Source organism: Antechinus flavipes, chromosome 3, assembly GCF_016432865.1.
Source record: "Antechinus flavipes isolate AdamAnt ecotype Samford, QLD, Australia chromosome 3, AdamAnt_v2, whole genome shotgun sequence".
In the NCBI taxonomy this organism is placed as follows: Eukaryota; Metazoa; Chordata; class Mammalia; order Dasyuromorphia; family Dasyuridae; genus Antechinus; species Antechinus flavipes.
Window position 1 is genome coordinate 420,517,201 of NC_067400.1, and position 21,920 is coordinate 420,539,120.

Sequence of the window (21,920 nt, forward strand, 5' to 3'; positions counted from 1 at the left end):
TGCTGTACTAGGGAAGGTCCAATTCTTATCCTTATGTTAGTGACTAGGAAAATGAAGGTGTGGTGAGTGTCTTGGGATTTGAATCCATGTCTTCTTGGTTGAGGGATGGTTAGATGGCATAATGGATAAAGTATCAGGCCTGGAGTCAGGAAGTCTTATCTTAGCAAGTTCAAATATGCCTTAACATTGATAGCAGTGTGACTCTGAACTTAACCTTATTTACCTCAGTTTCCTCATCTATAAAACGAGCTGGAGGAGGAAGTGGCAAACCATTTCAATATCTTTGCCAGGAAAACTCCAAATAGAGGCAAAAAGAGAGTCAGAGATATGACTGAAATACTTGAACAACTTCTTGGATGAGAGTTCAGCACTCCCCTATACCATACTACATCTCAAAATATATATAAAGAAGTTGTGATTATCTTTAAAACTGATCTTTTATTTTCTTTATCTTATATAACTAGGGTATCTTTTGAGTGATGAGATTATGAGCTTTAAATGATTTCTTGGAGCACTCTCTCTTCTGTAACCCTTGTCTGTTCTTAAGTGAAACATTTGGATGCTAAAGAGAAATGTTTCTCCATGGTTCTCTTCATAGAATATATGATTTCCATTTTTTGCCACAAATTACTTTGAAACATTAACATATTTTTTCTTTTAAACTCTTATTAATGTCTGGGTTGTTTTTTTTTTTTAAGTCATCTTTTATTTATCTTCCTTCTGCCCAACCCTCCAAAAAAAAACAAAAAACATTCAAACCAAACCAATTAACAGAGCAGTTAAATCCATGTCTACCATTTTCAGCATCCATATTCATCTTCTGTTTCTATGGGTTATTCATTGTATTCATTTTTAATTCATTTGTCACCTTATGTTTTTTATTAAGTTGTTATAATCATGTAATTTGTTCTCCTTTAAACCAATACATATAGATCTTCCCATGTATAGGAGGCCAGGCCTGAATCAGGCCAACCTAATAATTCAAGTTATTAGAATAAATTGAGATACTCTGAAATATTTGGTAATTTATAAAATACCAGGCCTGAGTCAGTCCAATCTAATAACTTAGGCATTATTTAGCGTAGTAGAGGGAAAGCATTTAACAATCATACAATATTGATAGTAAGGCATAGACAGCTTTCTTGACCTTATGTTTGTCCATGATGGCCCTGCAGTTAAAAGCCTGAGGGGACATACTGCTCATTCCTCATGCCTTGGGGTTTTTGTATCTAGGCTACCAGGAAGCTTAAATCAAAACCCTTAAGTCTTTTGAGTCAATTAAACCTTGACTGCTGTTTTCAATATTTTTAAAGAAAAAGTAGGCTTAGGAATTTAACATATTGCTATTACCATATCATGTTTTTCTGAATTGTTTATATTTGTCTTATTTCAGTGCATTAATATTCAAATGCCAGAATTTATTCAGTCACTCTTTAGTAATAGGATCTACTTTGTTTTTGTCTTTATAACAAAAACAGATAATGTTTTAAAATACTAATATTTTAGTATATATTTTTCCCTTACTTTATCTTTTACATATACATGGTATACATGCCCAGTAGTGAAATTTTTGGGATCAAAGTTTGTGGCAATGTAAGTGGCTTTGTTTAAATAATTTGAAATTTTTTTCCAAAAGGATCGGAACAATTCAGAGATTGACTAATGCTTTATTAATATTGAAACTTAGAAATATATATTTCAATAATTTGTTTGAATTGGTAAATTGGAAATAAAGCTCTGGATTACTTCAGAGCATTTGCTATCATAAATTATGAACCTGTAGCTTCTTTTGCATGAAGAAACTCTAATCTGATTTTAATAGCTAGGGAAATTTTGATATTCTCTTAAATGTTTTTAGATTGTTTCAGGTAGTAATCTCCTGTTTTAGAAAGACTGTTTTTTTTCAAGTTTTAACTCACTTTGGTGCAACTAGAAAATATAGTTTTACATGTAAGAGATATTTGGACACAAGAAAAATTGTCTTTCAAGCTTGAGAATCATTTTAATGCATTATTCCTAGACCTTCATTAGCCTCTTTCGGTAGTGATTTTTAAAAATAAGATTTAACAGGTGGGAGTATAGTTCATCTGTGAGTTGGGGGGGAGGGGAATGGACTAAATTTTCTCAGTAGTGCGCTAGGTTACTATGAGTTTTGCATATGTTTACCTATTTCTTACATTTGTATTTTTTGTCTCTTATGGCTCTCAGAATGATCCTCCTTTGGGATAGAAAGGAATGATGACTTTTTCCCTAAGCATATTCATGCCAACAGGGAATCAGGTGTGAGAGGCAATGGCATTAGAACATTAGAATGGATTTGGGTGATTGGAGATTGTAGGAATTGAACATACAGGAAAACAGCAATCATATCCAAGAGAGAGAGCCAGGTAGACTGTGCTTCTCTTTCCCTAATCTGTATTCTTAGGCAACATCTGTGACACTTTCATTATACACAACTGTCTGGATTCATCAATTTTGGTTCTTTTTAGGTTCCAAAGGCCACACAAGTACATGGGTTACCTCTATAAACCTATATATGTTGGATTGAGAATTCATGATGGGAAGTGAAAGGAGCAAGCATTTTGTAGACACCTACTGTATGCCAGTCCTGTTTCACATTTTTACAGTTTACAAACTGTTTTACCATTATTATCTCATTTAAATCCTTATAACAGTCCTAAGAAGTAGATGCTATCATCTCCATTTTATAGTTGAAGAAATGGAGGCTGACAGAGCTCCAGTAACTTGCCTAGGATCATATAGTTATTAAGGAACCTAAGGTAAGATTTGAAATCAGCTCTGCCTGATTTCCATGCCTAATTCTTTACCCATTGTATTGCCTACCTACCTAGCTAGTCTTAGGGGGGAAGTTAGCAATTTGAATAATTTGAATAAGCTGAGAGCAAAAGGGCTACAGACAAGCTATGGGACTTGAGATACAAAATAGAAATGATAGGTAATAGTATCTCCAATCCTGGATACTTTATAATCATAATTGCCATCATCTCTTTACCCTTTTACTGGTTTCTGGTGTCCCATTATTGGAGCTCTTTAAGTATAGACTAACTGATCACTTTTAAAAGTGCTAATAAGGGACTTTTGTATAGATACAAGTTAATCGACATGACATTTAAAGTTCTATATATTCTTTAAGATTCTGTAATTATCCACTGGAATTGTAGAGAAGAATATTTACTGAATTTCTTTATAATAGACCACCCCTGATACAGATGATGACATAGAGATAGATAGCAATACCAAATCAGTAAGTCTGTGTTCATAGTATACCAGACGAGGTGCTGTGGTGGAATGATGTTTTCTCTGAAACTTTTTCTTATTTCTTTTGCTATTTAGTGTGTTAGAAGAGAGTAGTACCCAAAAAAAGAGATGATGTCAGAGATGCTCAATTCAGTCAACCCTTGGTTAGGCATCTATTTTATATACTAGATGTGGAAAGAATGAGAAGGAAACCATGTGACCTTAGACATTAGTAAGATTTTTTTTTAAATAAAATTAATCCATTATCAGCTATTTAGCACTTATATGTGCTAAGCACTGTGCTATAAATGTAAAGGAAAAGCAAATACATTCCTTTCCCTCCAGGAGTTAATATCAAAATAACAGAGACAACATTATATATAATGTTGAGGTGACACGCAGAACAGCTGTAAGATAATCTTGGAGGTCCTGGCACTAGCATCTGGGGAGATCAGGAAAGGTCATATAATACCTTCTTTGAACTGAATTTCAGAGGAAGCCAAAGATTCTAAGCCTCCCTAAGAAATTGGGAGGGAAAGCCTTCTAGGAAGTCAGCATAGCCAAAGCAAAAGAACTCTATTGGAGAAAGGGAAGGTCTTTTTCATGGAATGGTATACAGACCAGTATGTTTAGATTGTAGAGAGCATGAAGAGGAGGGACCATGTAGTGAAAAGGTTTAATTGTATGTGTGTGTAAAATGTTTGTTTCTGAGTATAATAGAAAGGCACTGAAATTTATTGAATTAGTTATGTGACATGGTTAGGTCTATACTTTAGGGGGAATTATTTTGGCAGCTGTATGAACAGTGAATTTGGAGTGGGCAATTAGAAGGGTATTACAGTAATCTAGACAAGAAGTGCTGAGGTCTTTGTCCTTCTTTTCCAGGTGGTAATTATTTGATGAAAAGAGGGATAAAATTGAGAAATGTATAGAGAAAGAAGTTAAAAATTTGTTAACTGACATGAAATGAATAAAAGAGTTAAAAATAATAACTGATGATGGCAGTAATAGAAAGTTTGGAAGAGATATGGGTTGTGGGGGTGGGTAATAAATTTGGTTTTGAACTTGTTGACTTTACCTATATAGGACATCCATTTTGAAATGTCGAAAAAGATGATATAGAAACTGATAACTCAGAAAAAAAAACTAGAGCTGGATATATAGATCTGTGAATCGTTGCATAGAGATTGCATAGAGCATTATAGGAGCTGATTGATCACTATGGAAGATAGAACAAAGGAAAAGGAGAAGACAGATTCCTGAAATCACGTACAATTAGTGAACATGATATATAGATGAAGATTCATCAGGAGAGAGAATTGAAAGGATTGCTCAGATAGGTAAAAAGAAAATGAAGAAAACCCAAAGAGAATAGAGAAGAAAAGTGTCAAATACTGAAGAGAGATCAAGAAAGATAAGGAAGGATCAAGAAGAGGCCATTAAATTTGGCAGTTTTTGACAACTTGGAGAAAATGATAAGCTCAGAGGCCAGATTGATTAGATTCCTAAAATATCTTTTCTTCTTCCATCTCTTTTTTGAATTTTGAAAGCAATTCTATCTATATCTTTATTATTATTATTTTTATTTATTTATTATTATTATTATTATAAGCAACTTAGGTGTTTGGATTTGCTTTAGACTTGATTTATGACATTGGAAGAACTGGTATAGGACTTCTCAGTGTGCTGTGCCCTCATCAGAGATGATGCTCTGCTTTATAAGCAAAGCAGATTTGAAGTAGCTCAAAAGAAACACAAGGTGTGAAAATTTAAAAAAATTCACCCCAGTTGTTCACATAGGCTATTTGTGCCTATATGCACATGTGAACATGAACTATGTGAATTTGTGCATTCCAAATTTGTATGGTCTGATCAGCCATAGTCGGGCATTCTATAATTTGACTTCAACATATAGAGGCATCGTTTTGAAGTTGAAGGACAACAATCAACTAACGGATGTGTTCAGGCTTAATTCTGGAACATTATTCAAAATCGAAGACTTAAATTTAATACTTATAACTTTCACAGTTTTACCATGAAGAAGGCAATCTAGGAAATTGGGACTAAGGTTTAAGCCAAGTGGGTCATGAAGAAAATACAGATTTTATGTTGATTCCAGGATTTTATTAATCTCTATATTACCTCATATTTTATTGAGATAACTTGAATTTGACTATTCATTTTAAAAGATCTGGTTTAATATTTATATATGTCCTTCATACAATAGTTATGTTTTCAAAGCTGTCTATAATAAGAATTCCAATCAATAAATCTTTTTTTCTGCTTTGTATCTTAAAGTCTGAGATATACTAAAAGAAAAAATAATTCTCATAAAAGTTAATTTGAAAAGAAAGGTGAGGAGAGAGGTTGGAGTTCTGGCACTTCTGTGGCCAGCTTCTAACTGTAAGCATCATAGTTGTAAGAAGTTAAGAGTATCATAACATTTCTGTTCTCTTTTGTGTGATTATTCAGGACTTCTTCATTGTTGATTTTCTTTTCTTTAAAATATACCTGTATAGGACATCCATTTCTATTTTTCTTAAAAATTTAACTTTTTTTTAAGTTAACTTTAACTTTTAAGTTAAAATGTTATCACTTTTTAAAAGAACTTAGCATGCCCTTTGATTTTTATTAAGTAGCATCCATTTTTTATTTTTTCTTTCACATTGTTTCCCCTCAGAAGTCCTAAGAAATCCTTGATGAATTGTTTGTCTTTCGTCTAAAAGAGATGGACAAATGGTCATCCTTTTAAATAACCTGTTGGCCTTATTAATACAGTGATTAAATTACCACACACATCTTTCCCCCCCCAAAAAAAAAATTATTACAATCCCTTCCACATATTAAGTGCTCTATAAAATGTTAGCTTTTTTTTTTTTTTTCCTTTTTGCTTCTGTAATGGTGGGAGTAAGCCAATAGCAGAATCCTATGAATAAATACCAATAATCTACAGTGTGTATTACAGATTAAAGTTTCTTAAGCTTGAGGTTTGAGGTTTTAGGTCTGTCACTTAATATAAGCTCAAAATTCTGTTCTTCAAATTCACTTAGAATTGTGGTTTCTTGTAGAAATACATATATAATCCATACGTGTGTGTGTGTGTGTGTGTGTGTGTGTTTGTGTGTGTGTGTGTCTAGTTAATTCTAGTAGAATTTATTCCACATTTGCATTAAACTAATAGTTTTTATTAAAGAATCCAATCCTTATCATTTTAATCATTTAAAAGCTTATATGTTATAGAATATAAGTTTTAGATCTGGCTTTTATACTAGTAAATAAAGTGATTTTTTAAACAGATTTTATAATTATGATCCATTTTTAAAAGATTTGAAAAACTTGGCCTGTCTTTGATTTTAATATTTGTATTAATAAAATTTTAAAGACTTCATTTTTTCCTTATCGTTGATATTATATCATTTGTTTTCATTTATGGCTATGTAAGGAAAAAATTAGTCTGGTGTTATTAAATTAAGGAAATTACTCATAAATAGTAAAATATATGTTTGTGTGTATGTGTTAAACATTTTTAATTCATATCACACAAATCAGAATTTGTGATAACTTGGACCCAGAAAATTTTTGCTATACTTTCCCATTAAAATTATTGGTGAATGTTTCATGTAAAGTGAGTCTAAGACCACTACAGGTAAATGTCTTACTACTATAGCATTAATAAGACACTAAATAACACAATTAGCTGATTAGAAGTCATTTATAAATTGTCATTTATAGCACTTTGGTTTTAATTATCATACATAATAAAACTATAGAAAAAATCTTAATTATTCATTCAGATTGACTTTCTCTGCACCCCTCAGTTATTTTGAATTGATAAGGTTTAATTGTAAAGATATACATATTTTGGGATACATATTTGGGACAAAAATCCTTTTAGTCCTTTAGAACAAAACTTTCCCTAACAGAAAATAATAATTGTTCTTGAATAACCAAAGGTTGGTAGTTTGGCATAATGTCATCAAGTTTCCTTTTTATTAATTAGAAAGTAAAAGACCCTAACATGATTATCATCATTACATTTTCACACATGAAAAATGTTGAAATCAAATAGTTTCGCTTACGCAGATCTTTGTAAGTAAATAACAGTTTTAGAAATATGATATAAGAAAATAATTTTTTTAAAAATGGACTACAGTTTGTATACTTACATTAAAAACATCAATAAATAGTGCATTTGTCTTATCACAAATAATGCCAGGAAAAGCATCTTTCTTATGAATGAATTTAAGTATAAAAAAGTTTGTTTTCAGATATCATTCTCTTTTTATGACACAATTGTGTATTTGCTTATTGCTTTATCTCCTACTGAATGCTAAAACAAGTCAGTTACCCACGGTTTTCTGTGAAAATATTTTTGTGTGTTTGTTGTGATGGATGATAGATACAAATAGTTGTTAATGTTGGCTTTGCTGCCAATTAATAAAATGGTTGGTGGGGAGTAGTAGAGCTTTCTTTTTCTATACTTCATTAGAATTGACTTTTCTAGGAATATGATTATTTATTTTAATTTAATAATTTTTTATTGACAGAACCCATGCCAGGGTATTTTTTTACATTATCTCTTGCACTCACTTTTGTTATGACTTTTCCGCTCCCTCCCTTCACCCCCTCCCCCAGATGGTAAGCAGTCCTATACATGTTGAATATATCACCGTATATCCTAGATACAATATATGTGTGCAGAACCAAAGTTCTCTTGTTGCACAGGGAGAATTGGATTCAAAAGGTATAAATAACCCGGGAAGAAACACAAAAATGCAAGCAGTTTATATTCATTTCCCAGTGTTCTTTCTTTGGGTGTAGCTTCTTCTGTCCATCCTTGATCAATTGAAACTGAATTAGCTCTCTTTATCAAAGCGATCCACTTCCATCAGAATACATCCTCAAACAGTATCGTTGTTGAGGTATATAATGATCTCCTGGTTCTGCTCATTTCACTTAGCATCAGTTCATGTAAGTCTTGCCAGTCCTCTCTGTATTCATCCTGCTGGTCATTTCTTATAGAACAATAATATTCCATAACATTCATATACCACAATTTACCCAGCCATTCTCCAATTGATGGGCATCCATTCATTTTCCAGTTTCTAGCCATTACAAACAGGGCTGCCACAAACATTTTGGCACATACAGGTCCCTTTCCCTTCTTTAGTATCTCTTTGAGGTATAAGCCCACTAGAAACACTGCTGGATCAAAGGGTATGCACAGTTTGATAACTTTTTGAGCATAGTTCCAAATTGCTCTCCAGAATGGCTGGATGTGTTCACAATTCCACCAACAGTGTATCAGTGTCCCTGTTTTCCCAAATCCCCTCCAACAAGGAATATGATTTAAAAAGAAATAGTTGCAGTAAGTTTATGCTGTAGAGGCTCATGAATATAGATAAATTAGTATAGCCTGTGTATGTGACAATAGAATGCCATTTTACTTAATTCTCTGAATATTGTGAACAATTAAAACATGCCATATCTAGTATGATAAATAAATATGGAAGTTTTCAGTGCTGATGTTCCTTGTCTTGACTTTTTTCTTTAGGAAGCTTAGAATTCATTTAGTTTGTTAAAATAGTTATCTGCTTTATAATGTTTTCAGATTATCAGAAACTTAAATGAATTATACAGCCAATAAAACATTTGTAAATTACATGCAAAATTGAAAATATGTAGGGAATAGAAAGCCTGCTTCTGAGGCGGGAAGAATTTAAGTTATACCTCTGATATATATTAGCTCTGTCATCCTGGGAAAATCACATACTCTCACATTGCTCTAAGAAACAAATCTCTAAGTCTTAAGTTTTGGAGCCAGTACTTATCTATAGTGATAGAGGGAATTTGCTAATTTGAGAAATTATTATATTAATGAAATCACAGGTCTAATTTTTCCCTAAATAAATATTTAATAAAAATGTGTATGTGTGTGTAATTTAATATATTTTAATTCATTGTTTTGCATTTATTCATTGCATTGCATTTGAAAATTTATGACCAAATTTTCATAACTAAGAAGCATTTTGTTACACTTTAACAGCAGTGAAAACAGGTTTTTCCTGAAATGTTACTTTTTTTATAATTTTTTCCCTTGAAAAACCACTGTCTAAAGTAAGTGATGTAGAAATTTCTTAAATTGTCTATGTTATATACATATATTTTGGATGGTTTAATAATTTATTGCATATGTTAGACTTAAATACAACTAATATTTCCATCTAGATTCTCATTTTGATCAGTTGTTAATCATAAATGTTTTGCACAAAAATGTTTTTGATATTTGGTGGCTCACCTTTTAAAATATATAATCTTAATTTGTAGGATTACTGTTTTATTGTTTTGGCAGGCTGACTTTAGCAGAGTACCATGAACAAGAAGAAATTTTCAAACTTAGACTAGGACATCTCAAAAAGGTATGTGGACTTGGTGAATTGGGGTTTTTAGTTTAATTAAGGAAGTTGTGGGAGTTGGAACTGGGAAGTCTTATCGAAGGAATTAAAAGTGGGAGAAACAGTGAAGATAAGAGATGAAAAGAGTCAATGAAGGGCCATAGGAAACAGCTTAGTTTTGGGTTTGTTTTTTTTTTTAAATATAAAACTTTGAGCACATGAAAAGTTAATATAATTTATGCACATAGCAGAATAATAGTTATTGCTTGGTTAAAAATACTTCTAGACTAAGTTTAAATTCTTCAGACTTGAATTTTTTTTTTTTTTACAAAATATGTTGTATGTTATAATTACAGCAGTAAAATTCCATATTGCTCCTGTATCACTGTTTTATAATAAATTATGAATATTTCCAATGCTTTTGTAATAATCTAGGGTTTTCAAACTATTGTATACGTGTTTTAAATTTTTTTCACAAATATTTTAAAATTTGATTAGTGAAATAATTTGAATTATAAAGTAATAAGGAGCATTATTGTGTAAAAAAAAAAACTTTTGATGTTTTAAAATTTGATTTGTATTCATTTGTAAAGCTATCCATTATCAATATCCTGGTTTTGATTTTGCATTACTGTTTGTGTTTCATTAACTTATTCCTACTTCAATCTGTTGGGAAAAAATGAGTTTTTTCCTAAATAATGAATATTTTGTATTTCTTTAAAATATTTCCCTTTCATCTTCCTTTTGTATTTATGTAATTTCAAAAGATGTGCTGACAAGATTGTAAAAAAGGAAGTAGAAAAACCTTGCCATCATCTTTACTGAACCATAACACATGGAAACCACTGAATCAACCTCATTTTTATGTGTCATTTAAAATTCAGACTTGTTTATTTACTTACTCCCTAGCTTTGTCCTAAACCCTAAAATGGAGAGACATCTTTTTTCCCCCTTTCTATAAAGTCCTTATTTTGTATTTTAAAACCTCAGTATCAAATATATTCTAGTTACACAAGTGTAATATGGGAGAGAAATTATGATCTTTCGAGCAATGTTCCTAATTTTGTTTTTAATTATATATTATTACATTTTCCAGAATGTTGACCTCTCCTCTATATGATGTGAGGGAAGGTGTTTGTTGGGGAAGATGGGAGAGAAATGTATATTGACAGATTTTATTTTTAGGTAAAAGTTTGAGGCAGTATTCAGGTTTCTCTTATTATATATGTGTACATAGTTTTACTGTACTCTTTTTCAGCAAGTGGGCCAGAGGATAATAAAATACTTAGTCCCTACCAACTCTCAAAAAATTGTCTATCAAATAATAGTTTAGGATATCTCATAATAATGTACATTGTTAGAATAATGACCTCTATTTGTATTATAACTTTAATGAAACTTTGAATTCTTGATCCAAGACATGCTTTGGCCTCTAACCTTGATATAACCTGAGTTTTTCATTTAATTCTACATAGAAACTCTATACCTATTTAGTGTTACTGCTACTTTACTCTCTTCTTTTTAAATCATAATTATTCTTAATAAAATCTTCCAACAATATCTAAATCTGTCCCCTTCTCCTTCCAATATTGTCTTGTTCTTACTGTTCCCCTTGTCCAACAACCAAAAGTGCCTAAAAGGTTTGTTTGTCCAATACCTTCTAGCCTAACGAGAGGTCTCATTTTGGCATTTAGACATTGAATGTACAACATTTATATCATTATTAAAAGTGAATTATTCTTTGTATCTCTGCTTTACATTATGTTCAGCATAAGATCATAGGGACTTTTTTGTCTTCAGTACAGTAAAGCTTTTTCTGACTCTTATTTCTATATAAAATAGAATGGTTTAAAATCTCTGTTTCTAGAGACTAGACAATACGTTATGTATATGTGAATCTTTAGGAAAACCTCTTATGTGAAAGCCTGAATTTGTGTGGCAGATAAATTAGGGACTGGCTAATTTTAATACAGTGAAATTCTTTGTTTTTTTCAAAAGCCTCTGTGGCAAAGCTTTTAAATAGTGAGCTTCTCTTAGCATTCATAGTATTTGATTCATAGATAGCGGTAAAGTAACACTTTTTTAAAAAGAGATATAGTTGTAAACAGTATAAAAAGCAGTGTCCTTTTCTTTTAATTCCTATTATTTACCCTTTCCGTTTTTATATCTCTTTGTCTATTCATTCTCTTATCTTTGTACCGTTTATGATCAATTTTCTTTTTTCTCTTTGACCTGGAACATACTCACTAAATTGACAGTAACAGCTTCATAGTTATAACTCTTCTTCCTCCTTACCTACCCTAACTTAAATATTTGTATTCTTTTCTCTCTGTCCTGGAGCTATTATTTAGGGAGGATAGAAGAAATTATAACCTTGAAACATACCCCAGTGTTCTTGACATTTGAAAAATCACCATGTGCCAAGCAATTTGGATCCATATCTTGACTCTGTAGCATGTTATTTGTGTGACTATGAATGAATTGTTAAATCTATGGATGTTTTAGCTACAAAAATGAAGGAATAGGACTAGATTATCTCTCTAGTCCCTTCCATCTCTGGATTGATGATTCTCTGATATTAAGTTTGATAGACTTTGGACTGTGGGTGTGTTCCCAAAAGATTCATTAAGAAATGTAAGAGAGATGATGGTAACCCAAATGTCATTGGCAGTGTCACCTTGAAATAGAAGTAGACATCTGCTCTCTTGGTTTACTGTGGTTTTGCATTTGAATTATGAAACATCATTTAATCGTGTGTTTTTAAAAAAGGTAATTAGGAAGTCTTACTCTCTTTTGGATATCTTAAGACAATTGTTCACTTAGAATAAAAATGGAATTCAGAAGGAAGGGGAATGAAAAAGAAATAAGCATTTATTAAGCTTTTTTGTGCCAGGTAATACGCTAATTTATTTTCTCATTTGATCCTTATAACAGCCCTCTGAGGTAGGTAGGTAGGTAGGTAGATGCTATTGTGATCTTACATTTGGGAAAATTGAATCAGGTTATAAACTTGCCCAAGATCACACATTAAGTGTCTAACACTGGATTTGAACTCAGACCCACCTGGTTCCAAGTCCAGTATTCTATCTCTATTGCACTGTTAACTTGAGTCCAGAAGATGCTTCATTACTATGTAAAGTTACCCTGCTCCTGCATTTGTTAGACTTGAATACATTTGATATTTTACTTGCGCTTTCACAAATTCTGCCATGGACTTAATATGAATTGTGACCTTTTGGGTGTTGTGAAATACACTGGATTCTACTACCATTGGTTTTCAGGTTCCCAACTCTACTTTAAGAATGAATAGAGTCTAGTATATTTTTGCATCATCAAGAATATATCAGCTACCAAGTTAAATTGAAGAACTTGTTTTCTTGATTCATAAACATTGTTGTAGTTTGAGAAAAACGACTAATTTCCTGACTGATAAAGGATGTCAGCAATTGAACAAAATGATTTGGTTGGGATTTTGGCAATAGTGAGAAATAAATGCCTGCGGAAGTATATGACAAATAATATGGTACTGGGTTATATGTAAATTTATGAACAAAAATAATGGAAGTTCTATTTAATTGTTCTTTACACGGTTATTTTGTTGTGTGATGCATTTTAACGTGTGATGGAAACTAAAGAAGAAACAACATGTATTATGTTTATTCAGTTGAATTATTAATCTTCAACTCTCTAGAATAGAGAATAAATAACAACAGGATAACCAAAACAGTTGTTGCTGAGCAAATTTAAGAAAGTTTCTACCTGTTCCTTATAAAAGGAACAATCCTACTTTTGTGCTTTCTGGCCAATGCTGAAAGAATTTGTTGAATTGAGAGCTCTTATATTTTGTTAGTGTTTAGGAAAATCATTTGTCTATTGTCACTTTTGGGTATAAATGAGTTTCTAACAGTATTGTATATGAGTAACTATAGTAGTCAGGCAAATTAGACTTCTGTTATTTCAAAGATTCAGTGAGTTTGGCTTTTAATTTTAGAGAAGCAAATTCATCTTATATTTTTCTTGTCTCTAAGTAGTAGAAAGAGTTTGCTTTGCCTTAAGCCTTTTAGTAAACCATTTAACTTTTGTGGCAATTAAATAAAAGAGAGTCATTTTAAGTTAATTGTATTGTACTTCTAAAGTGTGTTCTTTGGTAGTTACTTTTGTGGGTGTTGCATTAGTTAAAGTAATTCCGTAATTTGCTAGGGTATTAGTTGATTTTCACTCCATATTTATTTTTATAAAGGTCAGCTCAAGAGACAGATATTCCTAACGAAGTGCTGTAATTTTCTCAAAACTAATTTAAAATTTATTTTTAAGCTTCTTATAAAGAACTCCCTATATCAAACCAACAAATCAGATGATGTGGGGAGAAAGTGCAAACTAATATATCTAAAACTCCTTTAATTAGGAAAAATAATTTTTTTTTTACTTCAGCAAGTCAAATTCAATTTATCAGTAATGTACATATACAACTTCCCCCTCAAATATCATGTATTAAAATTTTAGCTTGTGTTTGCAAAGGAAATTATTGCATTTCCCTTGGCCAATTTTTCCTCTTAGGAAAAACTGCCAGCTCTTTCCCATTTTGTATAGCTGGTGCTTCCATGTAGAACCACTGGATTTTAGTAAACGTGCAAAATTATTTTTTATCAGGTTATTTTATATTGATTCTTAGGGTAGATAAATTCTAGGAATAAGGAAATGTTAAGTTTAGAAATAGAGATATTTTTTCAGGTTACCTTTGTAGTCCATATTTTATTTTGTAGTTTTGAAAACTTTGTTGACAAGTACTATTTAAAGGTTCTGTACTTTACAAGAAAGATTAGTGAAATTAAAAACGTTAGCTGCCATCATTCCTGTAACATTCTCCCTGTTGTCAAAACATTTGCCATTCAGAGGCAACATCCTTTGACTGATAGTTTTTATAATTGGGAGAACCTTTGTTTGTGTCTTCCTCCTGCTGTTCACAAGTTGATGCTGTAAATGACATATAGAAGGATTTTATGATGTACACAAATCTCTAGCCTTGTGGATTTTTTATGTAAAGGATATTTAGCTTATAAAGTTAATAAGGAGAAATGGTGTACATAGAAAGCTAAAAACTTTAGTGAAGTTTAAGATGTGATACATCTTGTAATAGGAATTTTAAAAAAATTTCTCCTGTATATTTTGAGAAACATGGAGGTTTGATTTATAATCCTCAAATATAAATTCAGGAAATTCGGAAAAATGTAAATGAATGTTAATGGGTGTTGGATTGGTCAAGGATCATCATCAGCAACACAAAAAGTACCTTTGCAGAGATGGAGTCAGAGGGCCAAACTATTTACAGTCTCTTCAGTCTACTAAAACACAAATCCCATCCAACATGCCACCTGACACCATTTCTCTCTCTCTCTCTCCTTTGCTCCTTGTGATGTGGCATTCACCTCTCCTTGTGCCTCCGTTCTGAAGAGATAAAAGTATAGCAACAGCCCTGCCCTTCAGTCAGCACTGCCACAGAAATCCTGTTTTCTGACCGATATTGGCCATCTGCAGAGAAAAACTGAACCAGTCACAGGCAGCATCAGCATCAGTATTAATCCTCCATGATGAAATTTTTACAGGTCAAGACCAAGAACAGCCCTTTTCTCACTCCTTCACAGTGGATCATTCAACTAGTTGAGATGGAAGACACGGGATTTCTGCAACCTTTTGAACATTGGAATATAACAGGGCACTGATTTTAGGTGAATGACCACCAATTAATTAATACTGAAGTTTGACCTCCTTTTTGGTCTCCTTTTCAAGAGCAGCTCTGCTATCTTAATTCATCCATCCCTTATGACAAATACCAAGAATTTATGGGTACCATTTGTTGTCGGTTAAATTTGAAATATAACATATATAAATATTTTAGTGACATAGCTAGAAAACCCCATATGAGACTGGTTCCTCAAACTTGTTCTTTCAGTTTTTATTTTAATCATTCAAAAGAAATTTTTCAGGAGTTATCTCTTTGGACAAAGGCAAATATATTATGTCTATAAAATATAATAAGATATCACCAAATAGTTATCACAAAGGTATCAGGAGAGAAAGTACTAAAAAAAAAGGGTTCCTTTCAGTTCTGTATATAACCAAGTTAAATATATTGTTAAGCTATGTTACCTTTGAACAGTATTGTGTCCCATCCTGATTTCCTGCAGTGGGAAAGAGGAAGTAGTTCATTTGGGTTCATTGGCATATTATAAAATTGCCAAGAAATGGTATGGATTTTAAGATTATGTCCATTTGCTTACTTAAGTATGAGAATCACATCTTATGAAGATGTTATAAATATGGAGAATATAGAACTGTCAGTGCTAGAATTCAATAATGTTTATAAACATTTCCCTTATAGTAGCCCTTTTAGGTGTCATCTATTGAAGAACATGAATTTAGTATATCCATATTCTGCTTCTTGTTCTTATTAAATATAAATCCACAGTCACTTTTGAATGTTTTGAATTTTTCATTGTTTGCTTTAGGTAATAGCAGAATTCTTTTTAAAAAAAGAATTAAAAAAAAAAACCAAAACATCATCTCATACCTAGTGTTACAGAGCAATCCAGTTATTTTCTAAACAGCTCAACCCAAATGTTTCTACTTATCTATAAAGATACTTAGGCAGTGTTGAATGGTGAATCTAGAGAACTAACCTTGGAATTAAAAAGTCCTGGGTTCAAGTTTTGCTTTTGACACAGACTAGCTGTGACCCATATCAAGTCAGTTAATCTCTGAATGCTCTAAGCAGCTAAAATTCAGTGGCAGAAATGGTGTTAATCTGTATTTGTGGATTTTTATCATCTTAGGCTTCCCTATGCCCATGAAGTTACGTAAATTCATACCTTATGCCAACTCTGTACTAGTGAATATTTTCTTTCTGGATTTTTGGTGATAGTGTAAGTAATTCAACTCAGCAAAGCATAGTACAAATTAGTTCAAATTTGGTGGTTAAGTCTAATCAGCTATGTTTTATACAGGGTAAAATGAGGTCTTTGACTGTAGGTTGTCTTACAAATTGGTCATAAGGGAAACTGAATGAGAGAGTGTGAGTAGTTAAAATATATCACCACTACAGGAAATAATCACACAATTATATAGCCTAATTAAAGATGATGAGTCATTAGTATCATCTTCCTGTACTAAAAAAATATATATATCTTTTGTAAGAATTCTTAAACTATGTACAGAAGTAGAAATGACAAGATTCTTAAAAGATCCACAGAACCAGACTGTTAGGAAAGGATGGTGATTAGGGTGATAAAAAACAAGAAGGGAGGGGGAAAAAAAAAAAAGAGAAACACCATGCTAGGTGCTATGCCTTTGCACATATGCCAGAGCTGTTTTAAGGTAACGTATGCTTAAACTTTCCAGATAATGATGACATCTCCAAACGTTAAGGAATGTCTATTCTGTTATATAGTAGCTAATTTTATGTTATCAAGAATATATTTAAAATTAGAAATTTTTAAAAAATTTTCTTTGCAATTTAATTTGGCTAATTACTGAAGTGCTTCTTTTTGCTTCTTTGGAGGGTGATAATCCTCAGTCAAAATCTACTCTGCATCATCAATATATTACCAGTTTTCATTTAGGTCTTTTAAAATATGAATTTTGCTTTGTGTGATATTTTGGTCTCTAAAAAGACATTAGACATGAAGGAGAGAAGAAACACAGAAGAAAAGGAAAACCAGGAAGAAAGAAAAAAGGTTTAGGAAATTACTTAGAAAATGAGCCTTTTATTTTCCTTTTTCTTTGTTATTCAACCCTATTGAAACTGTACATTAGTTTAAGTTGAATAGATCAATAGTCTTATCTTTGTTTTATGTCCAAGTTGAATTTTTGTGTGTTCAGGATAGATGAGGGCACTTACAAAAGAAATGTAACCATCTAGAAATACAAGGACACAGAGGTATTGGAGTGGGGGCAGTATTTGAGGAATAGCAATTCTTTCCATTTGAGTTTGGAGTTTGAAGGATAGGCTTAAGGTAGGTAATGGAAAAGAAGTGTTGAAAGAGATAGATTGTTTCCCAGCTTTTGTGTTTTGAGCACCATGCTAAGGATCTATAGGTGCAAAAAAAAAAAAAAAAAAAATGTTGCCTTGTATCAGAATACTGTATTCCATTTAAAAAAAAAAACTCATCATACAATTTATTTGTAATCCTGCCCTGCTATCAACAGTTAATTATTCATTGTAATCTCCCATGGAGAACAAAAAATGTTCTAAAGTTAACATTTCTATTTTCTCTTTTTTTCCTTTTTTTTTGAGCTCCTTAATAATTAACTTAGTAGGTAATCAAAGAATACTAGTCTTATTGTTTTGATTTTTTTAATGGTCCTAAATACTTACAACCACTGGTTTTATGGTGTGGATTTGGAAAGTTTTACTACAGTAGCAGGAGAAGGCTTAAGATAGTTTTAGTTTATGGGGCTTCTTTGGAAGGCTAAATGGTCTCAGTTCAGTTGTATGGTAACCCTAAAGCAGTTTTCTGCACCAAGGAAAAACTGATAAATTTACCCCATTTGGAAATTGTAGCTCCATCTCCAGCTTGACCATGATTGAAATAACATCTGATATGGGAGTATGTGTTGATTCTGTTAGGTGATGGCTGATAACAAATACTTGTCGAATTTAATTAGTAAACAAACAGATTTGCTATCAGTTTATTATAGTACAATTCAATAAATTCAATTCAACAAACATTTGTTAATAATTGCAACTATTAACTTCAATTAAAGTATCAGAAAGTTGAAGCTAGTTTCTCTGCATGAAAATAACAAATGCAGACACAATGTATTTTGTTATTGTAGAACGGGGTCCTCAAACTACAGCCTGTGGGTCAGATGAGGCAGCTGAGGACGATTATCCCCCTCACCCAGGGCTATGAAGTTTCTTTATTTAAAGGCCCACAAAAGAAAGTTTTTGTTTTTACTATAGTCCAGCCCTCTTCACAGTCTGAGGGACAGTGAACTGGCCCCCTATTTAAAAAGTTTGAGGACCCCTGGTATAGAAGATATGTGTCCCCTTTTTTTTTTTTTTGTTTGTTTGTTTGTTTGTTTTGTTTTGTTTTGTTTTAAGGGACTTGAAATGTGTGATTACTTCACCTTGGCCTACCATCTCTTTATAAATACCTTGGAGCCAAGTTGTTCAATCCTTCACTGGCACCTAATTTTGAGTGTTTTGGCAATGTTGTTACTAATTTATATTAATATGATGAAACCTATATCATCTTTCTTAATGAAAAAAACAATAAAGGTTTGTTAAGTTGGATGAAAATAATGCTAGTCTTGTACCTGATGATGTTATCATTAAAATTTATTTAGTCAGTAAGTACTTAGTAAATGCCTAGTATTTGATCATCTTTGTTCTGGGACTTTTTCCTCGCTTATCTTCATACTCTCTCTTGGTTGTCTTATCCATTACTCAAGAGTCCAAAAGTCATCTTTTCATGAAACTTGCATGAATAAATTTTAGTCATATATTGGCAATTTCCCCCTCTTCCTCAACATCCTGTAAGCATGGCAAAGCTAGAAGAAGCTTTTAACTTTTAAAGTCAGAGAACCTGGGTTAAAAATCCCACTTCTATCACCATTTATATGTGTGACCTTGGTTATCATTTACTCTCCATAGACCTCAATTTTGTTCATCTGTAAAATGAGGAGGTTGTACTAAATGGCCTTTGAATTTCTATCCATTTCTAGATAAGTGATCCTGAATCCCATAGGGGTCTCATAGTCTTCTCTCCTAAACTTATCTTCCATACTTGACTGTTTCTCTTGAGGACATTATCATCATCTCAATCATCCATATTTATTACCTTAGACCCGTCTTAGACTCTTTTTTTCTCTTTTCTCCTCCCATATCCAGTCACGTTATTATGAGCCTTGTTTATTCTTCTTCTGCAAGCTTCTGGCCCTTTCTTTTCATTTGTACATCCTTTTTTAAAAGTCATTTGGTCATTTAGAATTTGTTAGGTGACCACTATATGCCAGCCACTGGCTTAAGCACTGAGAATACAAAGAAAAGTTCATTATGTGAGCTTTGAATAAACGGAGAAAACTTGGGAAGAAGAGTGAGATTAGGCAGGAACATAACAAGTTCGGTTTTGGACATGTTGAGCATAATCTATGGGACATCCATTTAGTCTTGATAGGCAATAAACAGTTGGAGGTGGGAGACCAAAAATCTGCAAGAGGGATCAGTGCTAAGATGAATAGATCTGAAAGTCATCAACATAGAGATAACAGTTGAATCCATAGAAATTTATGATATCATCAAATGAAATAATACCCAGAAAAGAAGAGGATTCTGGACATAGCACTTTGGAAAACACACAGTTAACAGATAGGACATGGATAAAGATCCAGCAGAGAATATCAGGAAGGAGTGATGGCATAGATAGAAAGAGTGTACTACAAAAACCTAACATTTAAAATCCTGAACATTAAATTAGCTCTCACTTCCTTTGCCAGTCTTATTTCATATGATTTCCCTTTATGTACTTTTTACCATTCAGGCACACTTGCTTATTTGTATCATATATATAACATTCTCCCTTTCCAAAAGGAAGAGGATGATGAACAGTGTTAAAGACTACAAACAATATAAAGAATTGAGTCTGAGACTTCAATTTGGCAATAAAAAGATTGAGTGACTGGATAGACTAGTTTCATACCTGTGGTATCAAATTCAAATAGAAACCTGAGGCCCCTAAACTGTAAACTAGGGCCCCTATAGGCTGCACATTGACTTCACTTTTAAATCTAATAATTATGTTTTATTGTATTTTTATTTATCTTAAGTATTTCCTCCTAACATTTCAATCTAGATAAATAATAATCTAGTTCTAGCTATGGTTCAATGCTATTGGGCATAGATGATTTATACCACTGCTGCCAAAATGATCTTCCAAGTCTGACCATGTCATTTCTTTGCTGTTAACTTTAGGTGTAAAATAGAAATTCCATAGTCAACTGTTATTTAGTTAAATACAATATTACTACCACTTCTCTTCCCACATTTGATATTGTGGGGATTGTTCCCCTAAATTCACCCACTCTATCTTTTATTTTTGTGCAATTGCACAAAGTGCCCTTTGTGCTTAGAATTCACCTTCCTCCAAGAGTCCTCTTCATTCAAGACTCTGTTATAATCTCTCTTAAACCTTTTTAAGTCTCCCAGTTGTTAGTGCAGCTTCATTCAATTTTCCTTGAATTATGTATATCTGTATCCCCAGCAAAGCATAATAGCACTGTGTTTAATAAATGTTAGTTGATTTGAATTGAGTACTATGGAAGGTTTAAAATAGAAAGGACAAATTTGACTACATGTCCACAAGATTCTTCATCTTTTTTAACTGAATTATCTTTATTTCTAATTTGATTGCCATATAAAAATATAAACAGAAACATTAGAACAAGCATCCTGATAGCCAAAAATATATTCATTTTACAACCCAACTAAATTTTCAGTAACATTTCATCAATTTGTCTTAATTCATTTGAGAAGAACAAAAATTTGTAGCATGAAATAATTTCTAACACTATAGTAAAATATTAATGGTAAATGTAGTAATATAGTAAAATATAGTAAAAATTCTTGCTCCTATTTTAACTTTAATATAGGGGGATGTGTTTCTTATTTGGTCATTCTACATTCAAAATGTAGTAGAAAGACCACAAAGCCAAGTGTTAGAAAAATCTAATTCTAATCCTGAATCTGTTATTACCTGTGTAAAATTAGGTCTTAATTTCTTTATTGTTCAAATGAATGAACTTTCATTAGAATATGTTAAGATCCTTCTAGTCATTCAGTATTTGTGTTCAGTGATTCTAGAAAATGAGACTTTCTGTTAATATTTTCTTCTTTTCCATTCTAGAAGCATCAGTTTTTCTAATTTTTAAAACCACACAGGGGGCAGCTAGATGGCACAGTGGATAGAGCACCCACCTTGAAGTCGAGGATCTAAGTTCAAATGTGGCCTCTGACACTTAATACTTCCTAGCTGTGACTCTGGGCAAGTCACTTAATCTCAATTGCCTCAGGAAAAAAAAAGTGCATGCACAAATAAAAAATTTTAGAATAATTATTAACATTCTTTGAATTGTAATTGTGAATGAGACTTCTGACAATTGGACCATTTTCATCAGTACTTTTTTAAAAAAGTTTTTTATTATGAATGAGAAAGTCAAACATTTCCATATACAAAAGCCAGGAAAATGATTGTTGTGTATGTATGTGAAACT

General features: G+C 32.1%; 1 protein-coding gene across 4 annotated transcripts in view; it reads left to right on the plus strand.

The window, feature by feature from the left end:
* The window catches only part of TLK1 (tousled like kinase 1), a 161,378-nt gene that overhangs the window by 121,432 nt on the left and 18,026 nt on the right, over positions 1-21,920 (plus strand). For all 4 annotated transcript variants that reach the window (XM_051986183.1, XM_051986184.1, XM_051986186.1 and 1 more), the window contains one exon: positions 9,611-9,677. In XM_051986183.1, coding sequence (XP_051842143.1) covers positions 9,611-9,677 — 67 coding nt within the window. The remainder of the gene's footprint in view (positions 1-9,610; positions 9,678-21,920) is intronic.